At 44.6% G+C, this 14,421-nt stretch overlaps 1 protein-coding gene across 2 annotated transcripts in view; it reads left to right on the top strand.

The window, feature by feature from the left end:
• hnf1a (HNF1 homeobox a) overlaps positions 1–14,421 on the top strand; it is a 226,434-nt gene that overhangs the window by 108,729 nt on the left and 103,284 nt on the right. For both annotated transcript variants that reach the window (XM_041203155.1, XM_041203154.1), the window contains exon 5: positions 1,478–1,635. In XM_041203155.1, coding sequence (XP_041059089.1) covers positions 1,478–1,635 — 158 coding nt within the window. The remainder of the gene's footprint in view (positions 1–1,477; positions 1,636–14,421) is intronic.

Below are 14,421 nucleotides of genomic sequence, written 5' to 3'. Positions count from 1 at the left end.
ATATTCTTTGGATTATTTGCCCAGTAACATAACCATTATGCTATTTTGGGGTATTTTGTCATTTGGAGAAAGGATTCACTTGTTACAAAGTGCTATTTTAATTTAAAAAAAATCCTTCAGTGTTTTTGATAAATGCTACATCTTCAATGCTTTTGTCACCAGTATCAGCACCAAGTTAGGTACCATATAGGTTAGATGCTGAGCAATGCTTCCTCTATTAATTGCCCCAGCAACGTGCTCTCACTCAATGTCAGAACAGCACCTCCTGTTGCCCCAGTGTCCAACATATCAATGTTTTAATTCAATTGTGTTGCCATTTAGATCTCAATTTGTCTGAATTGAGGGTAATTTGGTGCTGAGGACCTGCACCAGCTAAGAACTGGGTAGAGATTGCACAAATTCATTTCACAAAGCTCCTGGCAGCCATTGTATCTTTCACCCTGGACTGGATTCAAACCCATCTCCCAGACATAGAAGCACAATCATAGCAAGCATATCAATCCATCCCGCTCAATGAATTTGACCGACTTTGTGGCTAGTTTTGAAGGTGGAAAAATATGTGCCTTAAACCACTTTTGGGAGAGGTGAGTAGCCAGTGGGAAAGAGAAAAGGCAGTCAGAGCAAAGCTTGACTGTTCTGGAGTTGCTCGGCTAAGTGATCTGCTGAATATTCCAAGTTTCAAATTTGAGCAAAATCAAAACATAGTAAATGTAATTCACTGGATGTAGTATTGTACATGATTACTTGTCCTAATAATTATCATCAGAATCCCTAGATATTCGCAGGATCACAGGATAAGTGTAGCTCAGCACATCTCAGCTCATCCACCTTGAGGCAGGGACAGAGACTTCTATTCGAATCACTCCAAAGTGTCCACTTTGTTTTGTAACATATATAGTGAATTTTTTCCCTCCTAATTTTGATGCTCCCTCCATAAGCTCTTCATACTTCATTCTACAGCCTTAAAAACCTACTGAAAGTCTATCTTATTGGCCAAGCTGTCAGCCACCTCTCTCTTGACTCTTCCATCATGTTTCAGCATCCATTTCCTCATCTATTGTATTTATTTAACACTCCCAGTGACCCCCGCCTCTCTCCCCAGCAAACCAATCCCTTTGTAATTTCCTCTGGAATTTTTATAAATCTATATAAATGCAAATTGTACTTGAATTCATTTTATTCTATATTTGATCTAAGATATTGCTAGCAACAGCACTGAGAGTGGACTTTATTGCTCAGTGTTGTTCACCAACCCCAATAACATCCCCACTAAAAGACTAGCAACTGTGACATAGCAAGTTTATGGAGAAGTACTTTGAAGACTACAGAAGTTAAGTAATGTGGTCAGTTACATGGCGAACTTCTCTATCATTCAAATGTCTTGACAACTAAAAGAAAACACTGTGCTCAACATTTGACCCTCAGCATCCATCATTCCAGCAAGTCCCCTAATTTCTCTTTTCTTTTCTCCTGACAGGAGTAAGGTATGGACAGCAAGCATCCAATGATGTTGTGCCTCCATCTGTTAGTCATCAGGGCAACAGCACTATGGTGACGACTCACACTGTACTCCAACCTGTTTCTCCTCCGGGTCTGGAACCAAGCCACAGCTTGTTGACTACAGATACCAAACTGGTAAGTGTGTCAGGAATTGTAGGATCACAATCAGTTATGTAGGATGATATTATCACCAGATAGATAATGGCATCTCTTGTTAGCACAGTCATACTCTACAGGCTCAACTCGCAGCACCTTGCTCTTATTGCTTTTTAATACTTGGTTCTTTTTTTAAATCCATGTTTCTATTCAAAACCTTGAAGGGCTTGAAGCTTGACAGCAACCAGAACTATTATTGTAATCCATAATTTTTCATGGTTATTGTTATTATTATAGATGCAGTGCTAGCTTAAACTGAGCACAAGTTGAATTGTGGGGTTGAGTTTTACAGTCCCGCCCCCCACCATTGATGTATGTGAAGGTGGGAGGGGTATGTAAAATAACGCAGGTGGCCAATCCACCACCTTTCTGCCCACGCCCGACTTGTACTCCATATTATGGAGGGTGGGTAAGGCATCAGGCAGTCTGGCCATTCTTAGGTCTATTGAGGCCCTTAAGTGGCCAACTAATGGCCATTTAAGGACCTCATTCCACCTGCTCCACTATAATACATGCGGAGCAAGTCCTGGTTAGTATACTGGTTAGTGTCCCCGCCTGTAAGGCGGACGACTGGGGTTCAATTCCCTGATGGGGAGTAGGCGTAGTCCTGTCATCTTTATAAGAGGAAACACATAACATTGGTGATGTTTTGCTTGGCCTAAATAGCCAAGTGGTTATGATACTGGGTTTGTAACCCCAAGATCAAGGGTTCAAATCTCACAATGGCAAACTATGAAACAATGTAACCTCATCTGAATGGGAACAGATGGAAATGTGTTTGTACTCGAAAGAGCTATAATACATGCGGCTGGGAAAGGCAGAAGGAAGGTGACCAGCCCAGCAGGTTTCACTGCAAGGGATAAAGAAGGGCGTGACGGGAGGGGCCTGTGCCCATCAAGGACACCCCCACCCAAGATGGTAGCCTACTTGGTGCCTCCCCACCCACCTTTGAAACTCAAACCCTCACTTCCCTCAGTCGCTGGGGTCTCCAATCCCTGGCTAACCAAAATGCTTGGACTTAGCGTCAAGTGTGGGAGACATCATCTTTCTTCCTGGGAACTGCTTGTAGTTCCGGCCCACAGTGGCACAACTGCCTCCTGGTGCTGCTGAGACTACAGAGCTGCTGGCTAATCAGATTGATGTTGCTGGTAATGCCCTTAAGGATGAAGTGCCTCTGGAGAACCTGTCTTGCCCTTCATCCAGAGTTTCTCCAACAATAGAGAATCCAATAATGTCCAGTTTATTTATGTATTTAATTATTCACTAATGTTGGAAGTGGCTAAGGAACCCATGACCCAGTAAGACTCTGTAGTAATCTGATATGTAATATACCTTTAAGACAAATATTGTAATAAGGTCACATGATCTTAATATCCAATAGCAGAGTAGTGTGGGCTACCTCTATGTGGGAGAGTCTTGAGTTAGTCATTGATGAGTGAAGACAGAGTTGTATGTTGTGAGCACAAGTGTAGCTGCTGAGTTTAGTTTGTAAATAAGCAGCATGTGTTTATTCCAACAATGATCCCCTAATGATCTCTGTCTCTGTACCAACTCAGTCACCCAGAATCAAGTGTGCAACCCAGGTTTTTTAGCCCCAACAAACCAAGGGCACTGGATCCAACAGACACTTATGCAGGTGTAATTCAGAGCGCCTATTAAATGCATTGAGAAATTTGAGAGATAGAGCAGGCCAATAAATTATTTTCTACAAATTTTCATGATGTGGGGGAAGGTGGATTGAAACATTTATGCAAACAATTCATTAAAGCAGTGAACAACTTTTCAAACCCATTGAGCTGTTTCCAAAATTCCGTTAACCCTTCAAGATCTCTTGTTTATTTTTCCTACTTTGCTTCATTCACACCAGTTTCCTTGCAATGTCAATTTTTTCTATGCGAGATTCCTCACTGAGAAAGGATGCTGGCTGAGGGGAGACCAGTAATAAACATAAGATCTGAACCAGTGACACAGATACTCATAATGTAGAAACTACTTTTAGTGTGGAATCTTGGGGAGATAACGTGGGGCACGGCCACTGGCTGGAAAACTGGTGAGAGCCCCATGTTGCCTCTTTTAGGGAGGGCCCGCCGCATCTTGTTCCACTCAGGCACCTGAGAGGCCAGCGGCGAGCTTTTCCCCAGGATCAAGGACCCCGGGATGGAAGTCCCACCCTCTGAGAGCTGCCGGCCAATTAGAGGCTGGCAGCTCTATTGAACGGCAATGCAACCGGGGAGGTGGTGGCTGGTGCTGCTGGTACTACAACCACCCGAAGCCTAGTATCACCACTGAATACCAGGCCACAGGTGAGTGATGACAGGGGAGGGGTCAAGGGTGGGGGGGGTCGCAGGGAAGGGGGTTAGCAGCAAGGACAAGGGGGTAGCTCTCAGTGGGGCCCCTCCCTTTCCCAATACCAGATACCTTGATCAAGCACCGTATGCCTTTATCGAGGGAACCCCGCACTCCCCAACCACCATAAGCCCGCAAGCAAACCTGACAGGATTTGCTTGTTAAGCTCCCCACATGGCAAGTCCCCGGCCCGCCATGGGGTTAATACCAGCAGTAGCAGTATGAGGTCCTTAAGTGGCCATTCATTTCCCACTTAAGAGCCTCAATTGGTAGCTGGCAGGAAGGCCATCTACAGGGCAGAGGTGGGAAGCTGGCGGGGTCCCACATGCCATCCTCCCCCTCCACATTAAATGCCCTCCACACCATAAAACCTGCCATGGGGGAAGGCACAAGATTCCACCTCTAAAATCAACTGTCTGGCGAAACAAAACTGTGACAATGTGGCTTCTTCCTGCACTTCTGCCTATGACTTGTGACCCTCAGTATCCATAAGCCAAACCAGGAGTTGTCTTTAACTTATTCTCCCCCACCCCTAACGTTTCCTTCTTTTTCCTTGGCCAGTTGTGGCTCAGTTGATAGCACTCCAGCCTCTGTGCCAGAACATTGAGGTATCAAGGTCCCACTCCAGGGACTTGAGCACAGCTGTAGACTCACACTGCAGTGCAGGAACTTTCCCCAGTGTTATTGCCAATATTTATCCCTCAAACTAACATCACTAAAACAGAATATTAGTCATTTATCACATTGCTGCTCATGGGAGCTTGTGTGCAAAGTGGCTGCAGCATTTCCTACATTATAACAGTAACTATACTTCCAAAAATATATAATTAGTTGTCCACTGCTTTGGGATGTCCTGAGGTTGTGTAAGGTGCTATATAAATGCAAGTCTTTCTTTTTCTCTTTCCCCCTCGGTGTCTTCCTATACTCCTGGGAAAACTCTATTGCTCATATCACTTTTCATGCCAAGTCCCATGTAGACATTAAATCCTGCCATCGCCAACTTCCACTGGCTTCCATTCTCTCAAAAATCGCCATGTTGTAAACCTGCACCTCATCTCTGCAGCCTCCTGCAGCCTGAAGTCCCAGCGCTCACCCTCTGCTCATCTGCCTTTTACTTCACTCTGCTTAACTAAAGGCGGCAGAGCCATTAGCTGCACTTTAGAATGCTCTTCTTATATTTGTTCGTCTTCAAAACCTCTCTCTTCAACCACACCTTGGGTCACCTTCTCCCACTTGGTGCTCCCCTTCATTTCCGACAAGTTGCTGGGGCTAATTTTAACCTTAACCCCTCCAATGGAAATCCGGTGGCATTGGAAATAACATTGGAAATGGGTCCAGCCCAAAACTCCCCACCCCCCACCCCCTCATTGGAATTTCTGTTTTGTTTGTAATGAAGAACAAATTCTCTCCCCTTGGAGAAACTTCCTGTTTATCTAAACAAAGGTTGGCTGTCTTCCTTTATGATCCCTAAGTGTGTCTGTATGGCTACTGCTGGAACTTAACCAGCTTATCAACAAAGATCATTGGTGGGTTTCCTCCTGACTTGACTGGCTAGAACAGCACTACTCATATCTGACTCTAAATAAGACTAAGTCAGTGTATGAAGAATGTCATCCTCCAGTGACAGGTCTATCCTTCCTTCTGACATTAATGAACCAGACAGTTTGCGCAGTCACTAACAGCATTGTGGAGCCTCTATAGATGAAGGACAGAGTGTCCGATTAATTAGAATTAGAATTAATTAGGATGAATTGGATGAATTAACTGACATCCAGACTGTGACAAAGGAAAACTACTCTCCTCGTCCATCTTGACCTGTCTGCAACTTTTGACACAGTTAACCCATGCTGTCCTCCTCCAACACCTGTCCCCTGTCGTCCAGCTAGTGGGGTCACTAGCCTTGTTCCACTTTTATTTACCTAATTATTCTTTTGTAATTTTTTCGTGGAATGTGAGCATCGCTTTCTAATCCAGCATTTGTTGCTCATCCTGAAATTATCTTAAGAAAGTGGTGGTGAGCTGCCTTCTTGAACCTCTGCAGTCCATGTGGTGTAGGTACACCCACAGTGCTGTTAGGGAGGGAGTTCCAGGATTTTGGCCCAGCGACAGTGAAGAAATGGCTATATATTTCCAAGTCAGGATAGCGAGTGACTTAGAAGGGAACTTTCAGGTGGTGGTGTTCCTATGCATTTGCTGCCCTTGTCCTTCTACAAGGTACAGGTCATGGGTTTGGAAAGTGCTGTCAAAGGAGCCTTAGTGAGTTACTGTAGTGTATCTTGTATATGGTGCACACTGCTGCCACTGTGCATCGGTGATAGATGGGGCGTCAAACAAGTAGGCTGTTTTGTCCTGGATGGTGTCGAAGTTCTTCAGTGTAGTTGGCACTCATCCAGGCAAGTGGGGAGTATTCCATCACACTCCTGACTTGTGCCTTGTAGATGGTGGACAGGCTTTGGAGAGTCAGGAGGTGAGTTACTCGCTGGAGAATTACCAGCCTCTGACCTGCTCTTGTTGCCATATTATTTATATGTATCATCTGAAATGGCTTCTCTTCCTACTTCCACACTGTTACCTCTGGTGTCCCCCGAGGATCCAGCCTTGGCCCCCTCCTATTACTCAAAAGAGATACTGCCCTCCATGATATCATTCAAAAGCACAGTGTCACTTTCCACATGTATGCTAACAACACCCTCACCAACACCTGTCTGGACTCCTGCACTATTGCTAAATTATCAGACTTCTTATTCAACATCTGAATACTGGATGAGCAGAAATTTCCTCTCATTAAATATTGGGAAGACTGAAGTTATTGCCTTCTGTCTGTGCTGCAAACCCCTATCCTGTCTAATTAAAAATTGGGAAGACTGAAGCTTCAATCTGTGCAGCAAACTTCTATCCCTAGCTACTGACACCATCTCTCACCTTGGAAAAAAAATTTGAGACTGAACCAGACTGTTTGCAACGTTGGCACCATTTTTGACCCAGAGATGAGCTTCTGAACATGTGCCTGTGCCATCGTTAAGATTGCCTATTTCCATCTCAGTAACACTGCCTGACTCCACCCTCACCTTAGCTCATCTGCTACTGAAAGCCTCATTCATGGCTTTGTTACCTCTAAATTTGATAATTCCAACACACTCCTGGCTGGTCTCCCATATTCTACCCTCGGTAAACTTGAGGTCATCCAAAATTCTGCTGCCTTTGTCTTACTTCTTCCCAAGTTGCTTTTCCCTATCACCCCTGTGCTCACTGATCTCCATTGGTTCCTTCTTAAGCGACACCTCGATTTTAAAATTCTCGTCCTTGTTTTCAAATTCCTCTAAAAGCCTCGCCCCTCCCTATCTCTGCAATCTCCTCCAGCCTCACGACCCTCCAAGATATCTGCACTTTTCAAATTCTGGCCCTTTGAACAACCCTGAAGTTAATCGCTCCACCATTGGTGGCTGTGCCCTTCAGGTGCCTGGGCCCTAAGCTCTGGAATTGCCTCCCTAAAACTTTCCACCTTTCTACTTCTCTTTCTTCCATTAACGGTCAGCCGGCGTGAAACATGCTGAAATGTTCAGCGCTGCCCGTGTGGGGGTAGGAGGGCCGCGAGGGCTGAAGTCAGTGCGGGCGCAGGGGAGCTCCCTAAAGGCAGAGAGCTGCCTCAGGGAGCTGAAGATTTTAAACACAAAAAAAAAATTTAAAAACTGGTAAAAAATGCCCACGCATCAGAACCAGCCACCTCAACATAAACAATGTGAAAGTTATGCCCAAACGTTTTTATTTTTTTTAATTTAATGATGGAAAGGCTTCCTGAAAAATGCAAAGGTTGCCTGGCCGATTCATCTGTCCGCCAACCGTAAGGTTGGACAGCCAGCGAAAAACCCGTTAATTGCACCATTAATGGGCTAAATAGCCCTCTTAATTGTCCACCATCTGCTGTTGCAGGATTCAAACCCAGGTCCTAAGAGCATTACCATGCGTCTCTAGATTAATAATCCAGCCACAGCACCATTATGCCAATGTCCAGCCACAGCACCACTATGCCAATGCTCAGTTGACAGTCCCTCTTGCCTGAGTTTCAAGGTTGTAGCCATTGAAGTTTCCAAGGCACTACTTGAAGAAGAAGTGAGTTCTCCTGGATCCTATTTCCCTCACCAACACCAGCAAAAAAAAGAGCAAGTTGTCTGCTTTCATATTGTGGTCTTTCGGGAATTGGAATGTCTGTTGTATTTGCTTATGTAATAAATGTCCCTGCATTTCCCATTGCATCACTTTGTGAGGTACCTTGCATTTATTTCTAAGAAACATGAAAGGGCAATATATAAATTTAATTTTTCTTTTAAAAATAAATTAAATTCAATTTTAAAAATCTGGAATTAAAAGTCTAATGATGACCATTGTCGATTGTTGTAAAGACTCTGGTTCACTAATGTCCTTTCGGGAAGGGAATCTGCTGTCCTTACCTGGTCTGGCCTACATGTGACTTCAGACCCACAGCAATGCCCACTGAACATGGGCAATAAATGCTGGATAGCCACATCCCATGAATGAATAAAAAACAAAAACAGCTCCAATCCCTCATATCTAACAGCTTTCTAATTGAACACAAGCAGCAAGGTTAATTAATAGCCACTGAGAGATGATAATGTAAGGTAAATAAACCCTGCACTTGATTGATGAACTTCAGTATAATTGTATGAGGCAACACCCAAAAGATTAAGCCTGAAGGTTAATTTAGAAGTTAGAGATATAAAATGCCTTCCAGATTTTTAGTTTTGCTCCTCCCATTTTTTTTTGAAAACTGCAAAATTGCCAAAATGATTTTGTTAGTTTTTTTAGGTGTTACAGAAAGCATGCCCCATTTCCTGCAGATAATTTTCTCTTCCCTCAGAACCACTGGGATGATATTCTACCCTAAACTGACCATTTTTGCAAAAAGAGGTGGCTACATGGAGGTGAACTGGTCACGCATCATATGTTATTCCTTAAATTAGATTTTTATATATGTGGCCAAATTTAGGCATTTTCAGCTGTTATACACCCATAACCATTTTCCCCCCCATGGATATTTCCCCTTGTCCAGTAATTTTAAAGTTCAGATGATGAATGCAAGATCTAACTCTGCTGTGATGCTATTCACAGTCAAATAGCCTTCCTAAATTGGCAGGGGGAGAAGTAGAGAGGAGAAATTGGGTGAGAAAATACCTGTAATACACTCACCACAACCTTTGAATAGGAACATTGGACTTATGAGCAGGAGTAGGCCATCCAGCCCTTCAAGCCTGCGCTGCAATTCACAAGATCGCGCCTGATCTGATTGTGGTCTCCACTGCACTTTATGTCCCTTTTAATTATTATCCTAAATCATATTTTATCTTCACCACTATTGCTTAGATGTTTCCCTACTTTATCTTGAAGGAAGTGAATGATTAAAAGTTTTATCTTCCGTTCCTCCCTCCTGTTTGCATCTTTTGTGCTCATCAAGTTGAAGGATGTTAGAAACACAATACCTTCCTATTTTGGCATTTATTATTCAGAACAAGCAATCTCAGGTCAGCTATATCCCCTGGAATGTGTTTGATAAAACAAAATATTCACTCTCCTCTGCCCCTTTGGTGGACTTATTATGCCACGCCAGTTTGAACTATACAATTTTCCATCAACTATGGTTGGGATCTTTTTAATTAAGATTGATCCTTTCATCCCATTAGCATGGGCTTGTTGTGAGCCCAGTCCCCAGAGTTGGAAAGGATAATGTACAATCCACTGCCCTATGATTCTTCAGTCAGAATATAAGTGTAGGGAGAAGGCGTGTTGAATAAGGTGAACAGTACCCATTAATTTTAGACTTCACCTGTATTGCTTGAGTTAAATTTTGCTAAATTATATTAAAAAAACGTAGTTCTGTTAAATTCAGCTGGCTGTCTTAACATCAAGCTAGAAGGTATGATGCTAGGCGGGTTGCCATGGTGTTTTGAAGTGGTAATTAGCTATTCAATGAGACACATGCTGATCATGAAAAACCGCCCAGTTATTCAGGTTTCTGGAGCTTTTTCTAACAAGTATCTAAGGGAACAAAGAATGTTCCCATTGCAATGTGCCTAGTCATCCGTTTTGCCTTAGTTAAACAATGTGAGACGTATTGTTTCTTCATAGTTCCATGGCGGTAGGGACAGGGGTCCACTTGGAGGTCCCTGTGATTGTTTGCCCATAGCCATTTTAAGGAGGTGGCTGTTCCTCTGAGCCATGGTTCGGCTCACTCGCGTTTTGTTCAGCTCATTCTGTGGTTTCCAGACTACATCCTTCCATTCCACGGGCCCCTCCTGGTTTGGGATTGTCTGCATGTTTAACCAGTCTGCATTAGATATCAGAATTCAAGCCATTAATTCAAGCAAATTAGAAAGAGCATGGTTCCAACATTGAACCCTGGGGCATTCCAGTCAAAATGTCACCTTTTGCACACCCTTTAGCTAATATCACCACCATCAACACCCCTTTGTCCTTTTGTCAATGAAATCTTTGGCAATCTCTCCTTTGCCTCCATCTGTCACTGGCCCTCTATCCAGCTCTACCTGTCCCACCCTCCTCAAACAGCTTATATTTAACCTCTTTTATATTTCCTTAGTTCTGATGAAGAGTCATACGGACTCAAAACATTAACTGTGTTCCTCTCCGCAGATGCTGACAGACCTGCTGAGTTTTTCCAGCTATTTTTGTTTTTGTTTAATATTTCTCCCCACTTGGACATTACTTGTCTAACCTGCACCTATTGCTTTGTACCCTTCAGCTACATTTTTATCCATGCTCAAGTTTTACCGAGTTTGTGTGGAAGTTTATGAAATGCCTTATGGAAGACTAAGTACACAATGGCCGGAATTTTCCGACCTGTTGTGCCAGGACCCACCGCGGGAGATTCGGCAGGCAGCCCAGCCAAAAATCCATTGACTTTTGGCAGGACCAGATGATCCCGGCGGCAGCTGAGGCCTGAAAATCCCGCCCAATGTCTCTTCACTTTGGGTTGTCCTCAATCTGGGAGGTTTGGTTAAGCAGAGCCTTCCCTGACTAAAGTCTGGTTAGTGACTGTTGACTGGCTATTCTTGAGCAGATAATTATCAATCTTGATAATTAATCCCATTTTATGACTGATGGGTGTGTCCAATTTGTACCCAATTTGCTCTTAATTCCCTAATGTCCAATGACTCCCTTACAATGATTGTCAGTCCCTCACAAATCTCCTCATTGATCACTCAACATAGAATTACAATGAATCTATAACACAGAGAGGCTGTTCGACCTATAAGGCCTATGCCAGTGTTCATGCTTCACATGAGCTTCCTCCCACCCTTCACCTAACCTTTCAGCATATCCTTCTCTTCTGTTCTCTCTCATGTATTTATCAAGTTTCCTTTTATGGAGCCATGCATTTCACCTCAACTACTCCTTGTGGCCACGAGTTCCTCATTCTAAACTTCTCTGGGAAGAGGGGTTTCTCCTAAATTGTCTATTTGATTTATTAGTGAGTTTCTTATACTTATGACCCCTTTTTCTGGTTTCGCCCACAATTGGAACCGTGTCCTCTACATCTACCCCATCAAACTTTTCCATAATCTTAAAGACCTCTATCAGGTCACCCTTTGACCTCCTATCTTCCAGAGAAAACAGCCACCGCCCATTTAACCTTTTCTAATAGGCATACACTCCCAGTTCTGGTATCATTCTTGTACATCTTTTTTGCACCTTCTCTAGTGCTCCGTATACATTTTATAATACGGAAATCTGAACAGTACAGAGTGTTCCATGGGTGTGCACTAAGTGTGGTAGCAGGCGGGAAAAACAATGTTTTACCCTTTGGCCACAATGGTGGCTTTTCACGCCATGTTGTCCCAAACTTCCCATATTAATTATGCATTCCTGGGAAACGCATGGCAGGCAGGCAGGCTCCGATTTGCCCACCACGTCATCACTTCATCAGGCCAGGCACCACATTCAAAGTACAGCAGCACTCAGTGCTTCTAGCCCAGTACTGCAGCAAAGAAGACATGGCCCCAAAAGGCAAGACGACTGCAGCCCTCGAACACCTTTTGGACACTGTGGAGGCCCGCCGTGTGTCCTCTACCCCCACTCTGGCCGAAGGAGGGGCAGCAACATTACCATTCCAGCTTGGCAGGCAATGGTAGTGGTGATCAGTGCCAATGCTGTACAGAAGAGGTTGACTAATTAATGCAGATAGAAGATGAATGATCTCACCTGTGCAGCCAGGGTATGGCAACCATTTCATCACTCTAAACTCGCACACTCAAACCCATTACACATTCACTGGCATCTCACTCACTGCCAGTCCAAGGGACATTACCACCCATTCTCACACACATACCCTCACACGTCCATCTGGCCTCATCTCTGCTGGAGACTGCCTTCCCAGCCCTCACCATCTTGAGGCTACTTTCACAGATCAACATGTGTCCCCAAGCACACCCTGGGGTACCCTCATTCCCCAGTGCAACTCTCGTCCTGCAGCCTCTTCCCTTGCCTGAGGCCACTTTCCCCCCTTCACCAAGCAAGCCCTAGCCCTGCAGCCATTGAAAAGCCTGCCACATATGGCTGGTCTGGTAGGTAGAGACCTGCCTGTGAGCCCCCGCTAAAAGTGATGTAGATCTGCCTGTGAAGCCTGGCGCTGATGATAGAGAATGCTGACGGAAGCAAGGTTGGCAAACAAACTTTGAAGTCCTGAGCAAAGTGCAGGCCGCCAAATGGATGCCTTGTATACGCTGCTGTGAAACGCATTGGCGGGTGGCGGACAATCCAACAGCAGTGGGGCGGGGGACAATTCCAGCGGGCTGGCCTAATGATATGCAGATGTAGTACAATGAGGTTCCCGACGCCCGATGGCAGGAAACGTGGTCCACCATTGGTGAGCTGAGTGGACAATCGCAAACTGGTTTCACGCTGTCATGAAACTGATCATGCCACTGAACATGCCCGATGCCAGCGGGCAAGGAAAATCCCCGCCCAAGTGTCTAAACAAGGTCCTGTATAAGTTTAACATAGCTGCTTTTCAATTTTTTCCCCTCTAGAAGTGAACCCCAGTGCTTTGTTTGCTTTTCTTTATGGCCTTGTTTCCAACACTTTTTGGGATTAATGTATTTATAAACCCCTAGAAACCTTTGGTCTTTGACCTCAGTCAGATTCTTAGGGCTGGATTTTTTCCACAGATGCAAGAAAAAGGAGCTGGGTCTGTTTTTGAGTCAGAAATCCCCCTAAGTTCACATTTCTGCAGGGGGTGAGCCTTTAATTTATATGGAGACCAGTTTCCTGTCCAATTAGAGCCTGTGGGGTCAGTAATGGAGATGGGTCTGATGAAGCGTGGGTTCAGACACATCATGGCAGCCAACACTGAAGCTGCTGGTTGTCCTGAGGGAGCATGGGTGGAGTCCAGCAGCCTTGCCGACTACTCCATTGCCCACATGATGTCAGGATGGTGACATCCTCCTGAACTGGACAAGTTCTTAATTCTGACTCCTCCTCTGATCTGTGATGGGCTGCTGCAGCTCTAACTTCAAAGGGGCAAGCCCCTTATCCAACGAAAAGCATGAACACTCATTTTTAAACTGTTTTTGCCTCCAGTGACTCACTCCTAACATGATCTTCACCTGCTTTCAGCTGGTCTGATACAGACAGATGCTGAATGTTGGCCACCCCCAGGAGAATTCAAAACGTTTGCAGAATTGGGATTTTTAACAAACACTTAGCTACACTAATTGGCCTGTTTAGGAGCACGGGCAAGTTTGGAGACCTGCGCGCCCACCCCCTCCCACACCCCCGTACCCCACTTCCCCAACACCCCCACTTCTTAACAAATATCGCTGAAGCCAGAAATGGAGGCAGGACATCTGACTGCACAAAGTCGTGGCCATTTTATCTGGGGAATCTGCCTCCATTCCAGCCTGAATCCGGCTGCAGAAACTTGGCCCTTAGTTTCCAAGGTGGTAACTCCAATGTGATAAGTGCGAGGTTCTTAGGCAAGGTTTGGGGGGGGTGGGGGGGGGGTTGTGGGCAGCCATAGGAAACAGTTGGAAGTTGCTGCCTAGCTCTTTGTATTGGGAAATGTTATGGGTGAGATTTTGACCAAAAAGATTGAGATTGCAAAATCTCTTGAAAGCTACTTTACTTTCCTAGGGATGGGATACATCAAAACAGGCTGCAATTAAAATCCAAATGAGTTGTGCCTCAAACTTGGTGAGAATTGTTGGTCTGCAGATGAAGGAAGGCTGCCTGCCTGTGACCTTGCTGAACAGAGGAGCACCAAAAGTATACAAGAACAGAAGTAAATTCCTGAAGAATGGAATTTTGTACTTGCAGGGTAGATTCGAACGGTGCAATGGGATTCGAGTGGGATATTGGCTGGGCAGTAGTTGATAAATTTAACACATCTGT

The sequence above is a fragment of the Carcharodon carcharias genome, chromosome 13 (assembly GCF_017639515.1).
Source record: "Carcharodon carcharias isolate sCarCar2 chromosome 13, sCarCar2.pri, whole genome shotgun sequence".
Taxonomy (NCBI): Eukaryota; Metazoa; Chordata; class Chondrichthyes; order Lamniformes; family Lamnidae; genus Carcharodon; species Carcharodon carcharias.
This window is presented reverse-complemented; position numbering and strand designations above follow the sequence as displayed.